The sequence below is a fragment of the Vanellus vanellus genome, assembly GCF_965231255.1.
Source record: "Vanellus vanellus genome assembly, chromosome: 3".
Lineage (NCBI taxonomy): Eukaryota > Metazoa > Chordata > Aves > Charadriiformes > Charadriidae > Vanellus > Vanellus vanellus.
In genome coordinates, this window is record NC_138907.1 from 27,265,519 (window position 1) to 27,281,783 (window position 16,265).

Here is a 16,265-nt window from a genome sequence, read left to right on the forward strand (position 1 = left end):
AAAAAAAGGGTGTTGTTTTAAAGGCTAAATTTTAAGTGAAGAAATTAAAGAGAGAAAGCAGACTTTGCTACAGTAAGTAAAGAGGTAGCCTAAGGCTGAACTACTGCTGTCACTGAGAACAGAAAAAAATGTTCTAACTTATAGCAGAAAGCAATCATGAAGAACTGATGAGCATCCTGCCCTTCATGGAATAATGTAAGTGCAGGGCACAGCCCTGTGTGCCCCTGGACAGAAGCTGAGAGAGATTGGGCTTTTTGAATTCTGCAAGATAGGGAAAAATTCGTTCTTCAATATGTCAAAATAGGCAGCAAAACATTGGAAGAAACAAATACAGTCTTCAGCATATATAAAATACCTATTCTGAGATGCATGCTTCCAATGTACACAGAGTCACAGAGGTCCTGTTTTATAAAAATAACGTAATTCAAAATGCTTCATAATTTCTCACCCCCACCCCAGCCATAGCCCACCAGTGTTTCTGGTTCAATTCCTGCATTCACAATCCAGAATCAATTACAATTCCACATTAACCAAATACTTGGGTCTGGCGCATCCTTCTGCAGATAGGATATCCAGTGTAGAAAAGCCATCAACCTGTCTTAAGGATCATTGTTCTGCGTCATTCCTAATTCACAGCGTACGTTTGCTCCCATTCAATTCCAACGTGAGAATAGCAGTACAGGAACCCAAGAACAGTTAGCGTCGCCCATGGCCAGCCTATAAATAGAAAGACAGACAATCCTAGTCATAATAATTAATGACTGCTTCAAGTAGAAATACTCTAGAGATGACCAACTTATGATGCTTCGAATTAATTTTATTAGCAATTCAGTCTCATAAGTAAGTAGAGCCAACCCACAAAATTTGAAAGGGGAAATGTGGATTGTTTGAGCTTCTGGGATGCCTGACCCCCTGCAGCCCCAGTCTTTTCCATCTTCAGGGAACTGCATCAGGTTTACTCCTGCTCTGCACCTCCAAACAATACTTGCTGAATTAAAGTGGTCTGCTTCAATCCTCTCCTTTGTGGTGAGCTTGTCTATTGAGCAGATCCCTGAATGAACCCGGACGCTTTAAGCTGGCTATGGCACTTATTAGGCACAAAGGGATGCATAGCCTCAATGCAGGTTATTAAAAATCAGAACAAATCCACTTACCTGTTCTGCCAAAAGAGTCTGGGGAAACCTCTCATTAAGGCTGTTTTGGATACCCTGTAGCTGGGTGTAAAATTGATGTATGTCTACAGCCCTGTAAAAAGCTAATGGGGTCAGAACACCATTGTGCCTGTGCAGGACAGACAGCCCCATCTGCCTGACGTGTTCCTGTTAGATTTTTTTTTTTTTTATTATTAACTTAAAAGACTAACTCCTCTTATACATAAAACTTTTGCTGGGGAAATGACATGTTTTGTCATTATTTCAAATTCTTGATAGTGAAAGTCACCATCTTTTCACTTCAATTTATTACTGCTAAAGCAGTAAGGAGGACGTCACAAGCCAAAAGGTCTATTGCTTTCCAGTGGAGTTGCAGATCACTGGAAAAATCCTTACTTGTAGACATCTGAATCAGGTAAATGATTTTGCTTTTCTTGGTACCTTTCCTGGCACCTCTGTTCCCCTTCTCCATCCTCATCCTCCCCTTAGAATTTATGAAATTTAGAGTTTATAGGCTGAAAGGCCCAGCATTAGGCCCTAATGTTCTTCAGTGTGTTTCATCTGTGGGAAGAGGGCAGGGAGGAAGGTGTTTTGAGGGGGTTTTGGTGGCTTTTTTGTTGCCGTTGTTGACATGAGAATTTTCGTTATAAGTAATGCCTGGTTTTCTGCATGCTGTCCTCAAACTACCAGCAGATGCTTCTGAAGGAAGGGCTTCAGTGCTCCCTCTTGGGGAAAGCTCTGGTCTGAAGGAATCTGCTGGCAGAAATGAGATTCCCCATTGGCCTGAAGAAGGGATGGAAAGAAGATGTAACCTCTCCACAACACAATACTCCAGGAAGGACTCTTTCTGAAGGTATGTTTACATGGTATTTTGCAGGCTGGCTTTGCCCAGGCGTCAAGCCGATGCTACTCTGGAGACTGTTTAATTATCCTAATGTCCAACTGAGCCTTAGCTTAATAGCCTGCCCTCAGCGGGGCTCACTGCCTCCGGTTCAGTCCTGCACTTCTGGGGACCGCACGTGCTGGGACCCTCCCTTCCTCTCTGCTCCAAGAGCACGGGCAGCGTAACGCTTCACCTTCAAACAGATTGAGAAATAGTTTTTTTTTTTTTCCTTCCTGTGAATAGCTGTGTGTTTGCTTCACAAATCTCTAATTGTTCTGGCCTTGTTTTGTGGTGAAATATAGTCTTGTAACCCAAACGATTTTCATGGAGACATTTACAAATATTAATCACTTGTCCTCACAACACCCTAAAGCAAAATTATACTTTTTATGTAATTCTTTGTTTCACAAAACAAAATTGCTGAGGTATTTCCAAAGGGATTTGTAACAATAAAATAGTCCCTTTTTTTCTTCTGTGAAATTAGGGTACTGTAGATTGGGATTCACCTTCAATAGCAAGCTAAAGCCCAGATGTGCTTTGTCTCTGATAAAGTATAAATGTAACAAAAAATACCTCTTCTGGCAGCAGTATTGTGGTGGCTGCTTTACACAGGCAGAGCCAGAAAGCGAAAAAAATAACTGAGTCTAGAATTGCTTTTCTTTTTTTTTTTTTTATAGGGCACTTATGGAAATCTTGCTAGATACATATTTTGCATTTTTAATACTTTAAAGCTATGGCACACAGAAAATGTGCCAACAGTAGTCTTTAGTCTGACTTGCTTGTTATCCCCAGCCAATGTATAAGAGATCTTGTCAGAATACATAGATGTGCACTGGACATCTTCCCTAGGTGCCTTGGATTTATGATAAGATTTCTCTGTAGAGCCCACAACCTGGGCTCACGGGGATCTCTTGCCACTATAATCAGGCTTGTGGTAATCCTTCTGGAATGTAGGGAGTCTCTCCTGCACAGTACCAGGTGTCAGGGGTTGCGTTTGGCAGATTACCTCCTCCTGATCTAATTAAGATGAAAAGGAAGGGGGAAGACAAAGTGACTCACTGTGGGTGAGGGAAAAGGGGAATTTTTTAAATTTAATCTTGCTACAGCTATTCTAGGAGGAGCTGCGCAAATCCTAAATCATTTCTTGCTGCACAGGCAGGAGGTAGCCAGCAACGAGTGGGGGTAAAAGAGGGCACCTCTGCCCTGATGGCCCTTTCTTGCCATACAGGAACCGTGTGCATGGTTGCTGGGTGTGGGGAAACGTATATGCTGCTTCTGCTGTAAGTGACCGAAACAAAGGCATTGTGTTCTGCTCCTATGCAATCCGGGATTAGCTCCAGCCCACTCAAGACAGATTTGTACAAGTGCATCCACACCTGAGGAGCGGCCCAAGGACCACCTGAAGCAAGCAGGGGATCTTTAAACTGTTTTTGCTCATCCCTTCCATTTTAGGATTGGGTATAAAATACACTGAGGCTGAAGAACTTGGTCTCCAGAAGGTGATGTTTTAGGGAAGGACACATCGAGCAAACATTAATCCAGCAAAGACACAATTTCAAATTCTGCCTAGCGTGTAAATGACCTGTGTGTCATCCTTGTGTGTGACTTCTATAATCGAACAGCAGCATGAGCTGCTCTCTTGCAAGAGGAGTTCACAGGAGCCTTGTCCTTTCTTAAACAGTCTCTCCTTGTAAACCCAAACAACCAAACAGTACCAATGGTCTCGGATTTGCAGTTCCATGGAAATCACTCCTTTTGCCCTGGGCCAGTAGTGTTAAGGTATGTTCTTCCCTCAGGCCTTTTGCTGACTCTCATTCTGTTCCTACCCTCAAACACAATTCAAGGGCCTCTTCTTTCTGGTGGCTCCCCAACTTCACCTTATCACCCTAAAACACTGCATCCTCACTTACACTGTATCATTCTCCAAACTCTGCTTGGAAGCATACGTGCCTGCATTCTAGATCAGTACCTCTCTACAAAATCATATACATAAAATGTACTCTTAAAAACAATGTTACTGGGGTCAAATCAAGCAATAAGCTGTTAGGAAATGACTGAGGTAAGTTTGCCTATTCACAGACATGTCACATATCACCTTACACTTCAAAATTTCTTGACTGTTTTTAATAATTTGATTTTAGGCTTGAAGGCCAAGTTTCATGAGACAACTCAGATTTTCATAATCTTTTTTGTAGAATGATGAATTATTATTCATTAACATATGCTATTTTTAAATCCAAGAACAAATTCATATGCAATTTGAAAATCCAGCGACTGTTGTGAGCTTTACCTGCATAAATTTCTTTTAAAACAGCTGGACTTCCCTTTTAACAAAGGAACTCTTGGTGAGAAACATTAATGGAATCACGACCAAATTCTCTACTTATACAGGTATGCTGCTCCACAAAAATTAAACACAAACTCCTTTGTGAAGAGGACTGCGAAGTTTGTGGCAAGGTAATAGCAGCACTTTATTCATCTATCACACAGCCTCTTCCCAAGGAAGTCTCCAGTCCCAATTAGGCAGGAGGCAATGGTCTGTCACTCACAGCTGGTCTATTGGCCAATGGTCTTGCCGGTTTAAAACTACATTATGTACTCAGTTTTCAGCATAATGTACTTGTTTTCATTACACAGTAAAACCAGAATTAACACAAACCAAGGCTGGGGTACTCAACAATTTTTTTGCCTCAGTCTTCACTGGCAGTCTGTCTTCCCACACCTCTCGAGTGGATGGATTGCAACATGGGGACTGGGGGAAGCAAAGTCCCTCCCACTGTAAGAGAAGATCAGGTTTGTGACCAGCTGAGGAACCTGAACATGCAGAGGTCTATGGGACTTGACAAGATGCATTCCAGAGTCCTGAGAGAATTGGCTGATGTAGTTGCCAAGCCACTCTCCATGAGATCTGAAAAGTCACAGCAGTCACATGAAGTCCCCAGTGACTAAAAAAAGGAAAACATTGCACCCATTTCTAAAAAGAGGAGGACCCTGGGAACTACCGACCTGTCAGCCTCCCCTCTGTGTCTGGGAAGCTTATGGAGCAGATCCTCCTAGAAGCTATGCTGAGGCACATGGAGGACAGGGAGGTGATTCGAGACAGCCAGCAGGGCTTCACCAAGGGCAAGTCCTGCCTGACCAATCTAGTGGTCTTCTGTGATGGGGTGGCTACACCAGTGGACAAGGGAAGACCCACAGATGTTGTCTATCTAGACTTCTTTTGAAGCCTTTGAAACAGTCCCTTCCCAACATCCTTCTCTCTAAATTGGAGAGAGATGAATTTGATGGGTGGACTGTTCAGTGGATGAGGAATTGGTTGGATGGTCACATCCAGAGGGGGATGGTCAATGGCTCAATGTCCAGATAGAAACTGATGACAAGTGGTGTCCATATTGGGAACACCAGTACTGTTTAATATCTTCATCACTGATATAGACAGTGGGATTGAGTGCATCCTCAGCGAGTCTGCAGATGACACCAAGCTGTGTAATGTGGTTGACATGCCTGAGGGACGGGATGCCATCCAGAGGGTTGAGAAGTGGTCCCACGTGAACCTCATGAGGTTCAACAAGGACAAATGCAAGGTCCTGCACCTGGTTCAAGGCAAAGCCCAGTATCAACACAGGCTGGGGGATGAAGGGATTGAGAGCAGCCCTGCTGATGGATGAAGAGCTGCACATTAGCCAGCAATGTGCGCTTACAGCCCAGAAAGCCAACTGTAGCCTGAGCTGCAATAAAAGAAGTGTGGCCAGCAGGTCGAGGGAGGGGATTCTCCCCCTCTGCTCTGCTCTGGTGAGACCCTACCTGGAGTACTGTGTCCAGATCTGGAGCCCTCAGCACAGGAAAGACATGGACCTATTGGAATGGGTCCAGAGGAGGGCCACAAAGATGATCAGAGGGCTGGCCCACATCCATGCTCACTGCAGGGGGTTTGGACTAGGGGTTCTTAAAAGGTCCCTTCCAAACCAAACTATTCTATGATTTTATGATTCTAACTGCAACAGGAACAGCTTTTGGAGTTCCTTCTTCCTTTAAACTTCCAATTTCCCCTTCAAGAACACTTCTAGATACTTTGCAAATATCTAGAAAAGGTTGTTTCTGGCACACTCCGGATTTTGAAGGAAGTGGGGTAAAACTAAACGTTCAACTCAAAAGTAACAGCCTGGCTCACAGCTCTCAAAAGACCAGTTATGTCCTCATTACCTCAGTTCAAACCATCTGAACCAATATTTAATCGTGTGTCCATAAGGAAGCTCTTTCAAATTTTCTGACCACCTACACTAATGAAAAACTAATCACACCAGTAATGTTTCGGGCATTCCTAGGTTTCACATCATCAGGAAAATACTAGGAAACAGCCCTTTGTTCCCTCCAAGCTGTGAGATGTAAGAGAAAGGGACTGTAGTTGCACTTTGCATTTCCCGAAACTGCTTTAGTAGCTTTGGGACCTTAATGCTATTTTCAGATGTGACTTGGCCACACAGTCCTCAGAAGTCTTCAAGTACAGAGTAGTTATTAAATCAATAGAAGTCAGAAAAAGTCATCTCTCTGAAAAGCTTGACTTCAGGAGCGTACATCTTACTCTGACTTTGATTTTGAAGTACCTAAGTTGCTGTAAGACTTAGCACTCAGGAAAATTTATCCTTAAACAAAAGTTCACATGTGACAAGACACTGAAGCTACTCCCCCGTAAAGTAAAATTAAGGAGACACAACTGCAGGAGGGAGGAACAGGCACCGATTTATCAAGCAGAAAAAAAGCCAAAGCAAACCAGCATTTAAGGCAAAGACCCCTCTTACCTACAATTACTAACATCCTTACAAGATCAGTAAACCCGCCACATTTTCAGGAAAAATAACACACTCAAAACTAAAGATCAGTTGAAAGATCTAGCCCAACATTTGAAGCAGAGGATAAACTATGGATTTTTAAATTTTAATTTCAGGTCTGTGTATCACTTCTAGGTGGACCCCTGCTGACCGTTATAGCAGGGAATGTCCAGCAGCATGTACAGTCTGATACCTGCACTGTGCAGTCTGATACCTAATTACTCTTTAGGTATTTGAAAAAAAGAAACTCTATATATTTTCAGCTGTGTTAGTATTCAGCATGCGCGTGTGGGACTGGATAACTTCAAAGCACATTAGAGGTGATCGAACTGGTTTATACAAGATTGCTCCATGCATTGTGCATCAAGTTTTCCAGCTGCTCCGTACACAGAGATACGTGCAGCCCTACTTAATGCGGGTCTGGGTAGCACTGCATTATGCAGTATGTGCTGTTTTGCACAGCTGAACAGAAACTAATGTTCATTGTATTATCTTTTCACAGATAACATTCTTCTTCCAACAGACCAAGCTCAGTGTTTCAACAAAGGGAGAAATGGAAGGGACTTCTCTCTTTCTCCTGGAGTACATTCCTCTTCCCCCTGCCTGCCCACCCTTTCTTCAGTTTCTAATCAAATTCTGTCATTGCCTCAGATTGCTGGACTCACCCTTAGCAAGCTCTGGAGTGGTTTATTAGTGGCTGGCAGCTTTGCCCTAAGCACTTCTGTATTACAGCTCACCTGAAGAACAAAATTTAGAGATGGGAAGATGCAAGCAGAGCTAGTAAGAAGCTGGGAAAAACTCTCATATATGTTGAATTATACCCTCTCTGCGATAAAGTAAACTTACTGCGGTATCATGTAAGGCCAAAAAGTAGAGAAGATTAATCATGTAAAATATTAAAGACATGTAATTTCCCTTTTGCGTGGCTGCAGCATATCTAAATTATTTGCTATATTGTAGGTACAGCAACATATTAGACTGACAGAAAATCTATTAATGTATCTAAATCACCCAGCTGTACCCCATCCCAATCACATCTGCCCCATGCCCACTGATCTGTCTACTCTGCTTGAGCTGACCAGATTTGGCAGTGATCTAAACCCTATTTAAAGATATTTTTTTCCCCAGTTTATCTTCCTACTGCTCTGTAAGCTCTGTACCACCTAGAGAATTTGCCTAGAAATGCAGTTTTTCACCAGCCTGTATCTTCTTGAGCAGTGCTATTACAGGACTTTTCTGCATGCATCAAGTGCTATACAAAAAGCTTTGGTCAGGGAAGCAGTCTTCTCATTATTTAAATTCTTCCTAATCTCCTGATGCTGGTGATCAAATTTTTTATTTTTTTTTTTAATAATCCATATTTGGGGAGAGGCCCTTAAAAATATAAGTGCGTGCATTACTCGCTGTAGCTGCTCCTCTTAAAATCCAGCAGAGTATTTAGTACTTGAAATCTTAGCCTAAAGGCTGATTAAGGATCCCAGTTTCTGGGTTTAAAATGTAAAATGAAGAGTTTACTGATTTGTATTATTCAAGTGCTTAAATTCAACTGCAGTGCTTTTCTAAATTAGTGGCTAACTTAGGCATTACTGTCTGTGAAGAGCCTGTATCCTTGTGTAGGAGCTTTTAGTAATAAGCATTTTATTTTTGCATCCTTCCAGTTCAACTACCGAAACGTAAACTGCTGCTGCTAACAAACAAGCCTGGAAAAAAGAGCTGATGCAGACAATTTCACTTGCATTTAACTGGCTTCATGGCTGTTGCGTGGGAGCACTCAAACCAGGGATATCAAAACACCTCCAGCTGTTCATTCAGGGATAACTGCAAGAATGGTAAGGTAAGATGCGATACATAGAGGATAATAAATTCAGTTGCAAAAGAATACATATGGCAAGCAAAGCCCTAACCTGAGCCATGGCAGGTTTTTTTTGTTGCTACTTTTGGCTTCCATATTGCCTACATTGCGGAGGCTAGGCAATTAATTCTGCCAGCAACTGCACAGCCCTTGAAGTCCCAGCTGGGCATCTCCATCCTCCCACCCCATGTAAAGCAGCACACAGATTTACAGGGTCTGTATATTCAAGATGCCACCTCATCCCATTATTAGCCCACATCAAACAGCTCCCACATCTTTCCCCTCCATCCACTGCATAGCCTGGGAGCAGAGCAGCTCAGCCAAGGGGAAGCAGCCTGGGAGACTCCAGGCTGACCTAACTTATTGCTATAGATTTCCAGGTGTTGAAGATACTTGACCTTCAAGTGTGGGTAAGGTCCAAATACTCAGATAAAGTATTACTGTACAATAGGAAGTATTTCAAAGGAAAACCAGGGAAATGCTGTAAGGGTAACTCAAAAGCTGTCTCATGCATGGAAGCAAGACTGAAAAGAACAAAATCCTTAGCTGTCAGGTCTAGACCTGAACTTCAGCCAGGTACACTGGCAGTAACCACAAAAGCTTCCTCTTCAGTAGACATGAAATAGTTTCCAGCTAAAGACATTAATGAATGTATAACATAGTAGTCTGCTTATGTGAATTTTAAATTATACCGTCTCGGAAAACGCTTACATCTGTGGCTTTCTGAGGAGTACTTATCACTGCTGAGAAAAACTGAAGATGGACAGATAACAGTCCAAGACCATCATCTGCAACACAGGATGACCGCAACTCAACCAGATCAGCATTACTGAGAGCAGAAAGTCATAGTCTCTTAGTGTTTTCATAATGTAAACAGGTTTTATTCAGCAGACAGAAGTCACAAAAGTTGTGGCTTTTCTGTGTTCTTACTGTGCATGGAACCACACTTTACCGTAACTAAAATAATTTTACTTTTATGCTTGAGAACATTGAAGAAAGTTGAGTGCTGACAAGGACTTTCTTAAACAACAAGAAACCAATTCAACCTATGTCAGGGCTAAGGAAGCTGAATATACTTTTTACTAGTAATTAGATAAGTTGCAAATAAACAAGTTCATAGGTAGAGCCCAAAAGACAGGCCTATCCTACAGCTTTTATAAAGCACCCCTCAACACAATTAAATGATGATGCCCAAACTATTTGCATTGCATAATGTATGTACATGAAAGAAAAAGAAACAAAACTGCTGTGTTATTTACAAACACTGGTAAATGCTCCATGGATGCAGGTATCCATAAAGGATATGCCTAACTGCATGGATTTTCCATTTTGTCTTTGGAGCTAGAACGTCATTTAATGCTACCTAACTATGACACTAGCAGCTCTCCAGATGCTGTACAATGTATATCAGAAGCATTATTTTCCCAGTATGTATCACATAATGTGAGCAGGATGATGCCGATAACTTCACTCTATATTTCTTGGGGGTTTTTTTGTGCTATTTTCTGACCATAGTTCTACCTTAAGTATTTTTACGTCTAAATATTGTATAAAGCACAAAGGAATCATAGGAGCTATGCCTTCTGCTTCATGTTTTAAAATAAAGCTTCACCCTCTACTAGTTTTTCTAGCAGAGCTAGTCAGTGGAAAAAAGCCTGAGATTTTAGGCAGTAATCCTGGTCTCATGCATATCAAGTTGACTCTCGAGTAATTCAACTAAAATCAAAAGAACCATATTCGTGCTACTGCTGAATTTGAATTAACAGTAAGGAAGACTGCTTAAAACTGCCTGGCAGACTCTTTCTGCCACAACTGCTAATAGGAAAGGAAACAAAAACCAAACAAACAGCTTTAGTTTTCAGATTAAGAAGGGGTAAATCCGTAAATCGGAAGCAACCTCCCTTCTCCTCCCAGGTCTTTAGTTGAGAGCTACACACAGCTAATGTGAAATCAAAGCCCACAAATTATGAAATCTCAATGTTTGTTCATTTATTTTTAGAACAGAGACAAAAGCTTTGGAAAGCATTATTGTAAATAATGATGCATCTTCACCAGGAAGCAAGGCAAAAGAGCTACTTCTTCAAGGTGTTATGCAAAGAAAACATTTTAGAGTAATATATCTGGCTTGGCATGCATAAGGACAGTGCTATCCTTATCATCAAATGTCTACTCAAGTATTCCCAGCACAACCTCCCCTTAAACACGGTGTGAACAATTACAGAAAGATAACACTTGCAAAGGTTTTAGGGCATTTTCCACTTCTAATTAGTTGCTGAAAGCATTGTAGACGCCAATCAAAGCATGAGAGCCAGGAGCCTCCTTTCGTCACAGTTGCAAGATGAAACAGGAGAATAAAGAGCTAACTCCCCAGAAGAACACGAACGTCCCAAAGGCAGAGCTGGGAATGCGCTGCTGCCTGGCAGGATCCTGAGGTGAGCATCTGTCTCTTATTGAGTAGAGGGATACCCATGTTATGTATAGAAAGACATGCTGAGCAGAAGGGTGAATTAACTTTCCCTCTACTAGAGCTTGAATTTCAGGAAGATTTCTGTATCAATCTAATTTGGGTTCTTGGATTTAGGTTTGTGTGTCAGCCTTTTTGCATATAACAAATCTCCTTCTGTAGCCCTTTAGTGCTAGGGAGCTCTTGAGAAATCGAGCCTATATAGTCTCAAAAGCAGAGGACTTTAACCAGGGATTCAGACAGGTATCATCAATCACCGGCAAGCAAACATTTGGGTTAAAAGGTGAACTACCGTAATTTATTTCCCCAACCTGATTTCTGGCTAACGTACCCTGGAATGGTCATGAATATAAGATGCTTAAATGACCATAAAATAATTAATTTTTAAATGTGAAGAATTATTTTAAGGATGAATTATGCACAACCACCTTCCTACCTGCAACACACTTTTTACTCTACAATTTTTCCTTGTCATTCTCAGTTATGTTCCCAGACCGTTGCAGCAATTCTACGGCTTTGTCTTGTCCCTTCACAGCGTTAAGAATAAGAGAAAAAGCAGACAGCGTGACAAATTTAACAACTATTTACAACCAACTACACTAGCAATAAACAAACTGCAACTTATCACAGAGCTCTCATACCTGAAATGCTCTATGTAATGGAAATTACATTACCTGTTAGAGCTTAATGCAGTAAGAGAAGGGCTGAGAGCACATCGGTAATTTACAGGAACATTGCACTTGGGATAACTGCTGTATCAGTGTAAAGCTAGGACTACAAGTGAGGCCACTGAACCGAGTTCTCACTTAACAGAAATCCAAATATCCTGAAGGAAGGAAGTGCATAGATAAAGTAACCAGGCAATCTTGCAATCGCTTACTGAGCCATAGCAATCGATTCAGGACTTAGGCATTTTTAATGCTGTTGGTCTCAGGTTGTATGAAGTTACTCCCCTTCCACTTGTGTCTTGTTTTCACAGCGTCACCAAAGGGCAAAGAAAAGGGCTGATGTGGAGCTAAGGCAGGCAGCCCTGGAAGGACAGGGGTGCCTGAAGGCGGCCATTAGCCAACAGAAAATGTTGACAATGAATAATCTCCACCGCACTGGTAGCATATCACACGAAATGTAATTGTTGCATGCAAGTTATCTGCAGAAGGGCCATACGGGGTTGACCTTGGTTGTCCAGTTTGTGATAAAACAATTGTTTCATTTCTCACCTGCGCAAGCTAACGTGACCCTGCTGCAGGCCATCTAGTCATAGCAACTAAATAGAAAAATTACCAGTAAAATAGTTCATTTACAGATAGCTTGTGGGTAAGATTAAATTAATTTCTTTTTTTTTTTGAAAAACATCTGTGTTAGTTCACTATCAAGGCCATTTGAAACAAAGAAAAAAATAACTTAAAATTACTTGAAAGACAGCAGTATTTAATTGACTTGAAGGTCAAAATTAGACAATTTACTTGTATATTCTCAGGAAACCCATTCTGCATTTCAAGAATACATCTAGTGAGTATGGGGAGGAAATACCTTATTCCCTGCTTTCTGTGTGAATCGGAAGTGTGCTCTCTGTGACAAAGAGCCCAGAGAGTACCTGAAAACACAGGTCTATGTATGTGAGCTGTGCAAGCGTAGAGCTCATCCGAAGCAAAAGCTAGCAAACCCTTTATCATCTATGCTGGAAAACACAGGTTAGAAATACCCAGGCAGCTACATCAACATGCAAAATCTGCCAGTACTGCCAAGAACAGGGAGCTTGTTTCCTGAGCCCCGCTCTGCTTTCCTGGGATCTGGTCTCAGGCCAGTAAGCAGCCACCCAACGGGAGGAAGTGTGATCAGCACAAATCTGAGCAAGTTACCTCCTGGCGTGGTAACCCAGAGCAAAATGATTCTGTCAGCCTGAGCCCCTTCATCTGTATGCTGAGGGTAACAAAACATTTCTTTGCCTTGTATCTGGCTCAGAGGAAGGCACATAGAAAGATTTACCTGTTATAATAGCCTAGCTGCTCTCCTTGCTTTCCTGTTTTAAGAAAGCTTCCTGAACAGATGCTGAATGGGACCACTCACAATGTTCCTTTTAGGTAAGAGGGCTGCACTGGTGGAGCAAAGCATATGCAGGAACAATCCTGCGACTGAAAAAGATTTCCTAAGAAAACCCATCCTTTTTTTATATCTTTAGTAGCATATTCCCTTTTCCAGAAGACAAAAAACCCTCACAACCACCACCTCCTTTACATTACATCAAACTATAACCAAGTAAACCAGTATTACTATGCCTTGCCAGAAAGTTAGTGCCTGTATTTAAATTGTCTTAGTGCAATGAGATATAATCTTTCCATGTGCTTCCCTGACCCACTACAGTTAGCAAGGAGCATGATCTGATGCATGGCTGTTATACCCTGTCCCACCAGTGCTCTGCTATTCAATGTAATAAAAGCAGCACTGCAAACCTTTAACAAGACTGCTGGCAGTGCTAATATACACATCTTGCTCAAAACCAACGCACAACATACAACTCTCTGGAGGAAACTAGTGACCCATTTATATACATCAACTCTGTAATGTTCAACTAGTTTCTTGTCTCCTTGCCCAGGTGTGCAATGAAGTGACACTTCAGTGATTCACAGCCTTGATTGTGTTTGCTATTGATGTAAGGCAGGAACAGATTAATTGAAGTCAGTTGTACAATCCCAAACTAAGCAACACAGCGTGTGCCCCAAGGGCAGCGAGGGGTGGATCTGCTTGACTCCCTCACCAGAAGATGTCTGGGCCCTACGTGGATGTCACGGACATGAAGGCACCAGCAGGCTCTCATTGCCCTGACCGGACTCAGCAAGGGCCTCCACCTTGCCCCTGTATTTAACTGTATAAAAGTATATTGTTTACGCATATACTGTATGCACACTGTGCTGGATCATGAGGTGACTTCCCAGCTCCACCTTGGCCCTGCCTCACCACCACCGCCTTGCCCAGCCCTGGCTGGCCCTTCGGCCGACCCTGGTTGACTCCAGCGGTCTGTCTCTGCCCCTTGCTGAGGCATGTTGGCAAGTTGGCAGGGTCCTGCTGGCCTCGCTGCCTCCCTGCTCCCCTTTCCTGGTGGAGCAGTCTCGATGGCGGAGACTAGGCCTCAGCCCCAGCTACCGTGGGATTTCTCCTAGTGCTAATTTCACATCTCATGGGAGAGAAATATAATGAGAACTGGCTACAAAGCAGTCATTTCCATTTGTAAATGGAATAGCACAAAGGAAGAAATGAGAACAAATTTCCATATGTACAGTCCCTGCTAAACAATCATCTCTGCAAACCTCTCCAGAGCGTGCGTGGTGCATGCCGCCTTTCTTCACAGGGTCAGCTGCACAACTAGAATAATTAATTAATCTCGGCACCATCAGATCAGCTCAGAGGATCAGGGCTGGATCTAATTTGTTTTACTTGAGATCACAGTTCACGCGCAATGGTATGACCACACAGATTAGTCAGATTAAATATAATTTGGGGCTAATTAATGAATGCCACATCTCAAGCAGGCCCAGACCAAATTCAAACATCTTTGTTTATGATCACTACACATCAAAACAACACTTTCTCCTATCCCCATTTTGAAACTAAAACACCAAGGTGGAGAAGCAATCTGCCTGAAGAAGAGACCACGGTGGTTACAGAGGGCTGGCCAGGCTTGGGCAAAGCCAGCATTGAAGCAGGATGGAGTGGTGGGCTTGCAGAGCAGCGCAAAGCCTGGCCATGCAGATATGCAACGCATGGGATGGAGTGTGCCGTGGGAAGAACAAGACATGGGGAACAGGTCTACAGGTGACAGATCAAAGGTCCTCTTGCTCTGTTAGTGTCATTCCTCACATCACCGTTATGGTCAATAAATGATCCAATGGTAATTGGGCTATGCAGCTAATATTTCCAGCATGGCAGAAGAAATGTGAAAGTGGTGTATTTTAAAACCTGAGGTGAACAAAATACCTCATTAGATCTGATCTACTTAGATGTGTGTGGTAAGATGGCAGAAGGAAAGCTAGCCGTGGAAAACAAGCTACGAAGAAAGGTAGTCATAATTTTATAGGGGATGCAGTAAAAACATGCATGGGGTTAAATGGACTGGGAGCGGCTTCATTTTAACAAAGCTAAAGGTTGGCAACCCTTGGGATGTTGGTGAAAATGTATTGCCAAATGAAGATGTCAAGGTGACCATCATTTCCACTGATTAGCTGGAGAAGATCCAAAAGATTAACATTTTGGGGGGCAGAGATGGGGAATATGGCTCGCCCTGCTGAAATAGGTTATTTTTCTTCTGAAGGCAGTATTATTCCTGATCTTGACAAGGAGATTGATGCCAATTACTTTGGCAATAATTAGGATACCTAATAGAGAGAGTAGAGGGTTCATCTTCTTCCCTTCCACTTTATTTTCAGTTGGATCTTCTACTGGATCTACATGAATTATTACTAAGAAATCAATTCCTCATGCTGAACTACAGATTCTGGATGAAATGGAAGAGCTTCTCAAAAATTTATGTGTGGTCACTTAATGCAGCTGCTTTTTGCCCAGGAAAATGGAGAATAAGATAACAGTATCCATTTCTTTTATTGGTTCTTAACGCTACTTGGAAATCTTGAAGGCATGATCTGGTTGTCCGGCCATCATCTATGGCTTTATTCATTTCTTTCAAAAAATCTTTTGAATGGATACTGGTACACCAAGTATAGATTTTGAAAGTCCTGATTTTTGGACCAAATTTTCTGACACAAGTGTCAGCATCCTTCATGTCTGCTCACACTGTATTCATCATACGGGCCAAGGATGCTCAGATGACCCTGTCTCCCTTTTGAAGAATTATTTTGCATTGGCATTCATCTCAGTGTTCTCTTTACTGCAGAACTTCAAGATAACGATGGATAAAAGACCTCCCTCTGTCCTTTAGTGTTTCAGTGAGTACTGGACTCAAGTGAAGAGCTCAGGTGCAGTCAAAGTTTGTCTTAACAAAGAAGCCTGATTAAATGAGATACATGTACCATTTGGCAGAATCCTTCAGCCATTAATAAAAGGAAGAGTCAAATACAATACTTAATGTTTTGAT

The 16,265-nt window shown here is 42.1% G+C and overlaps 1 protein-coding gene across 1 annotated transcript in view; it reads right to left on the minus strand.

The window, feature by feature from the left end:
* Positions 1–494: 494 nt before the first annotated feature.
* Positions 495–16,265, minus strand: part of HHAT (hedgehog acyltransferase) — a gene marked incomplete at its 5' end in the record, with an annotated part of 161,479 nt that continues 145,708 nt past the window's right edge. The window contains one exon of the mRNA XM_082480153.1: positions 495–717. Within this exon, the coding sequence (XP_082336279.1) occupies positions 626–717 (92 nt within the window). The 3' untranslated portion in view covers positions 495–625. The remainder of the gene's footprint in view (positions 718–16,265) is intronic.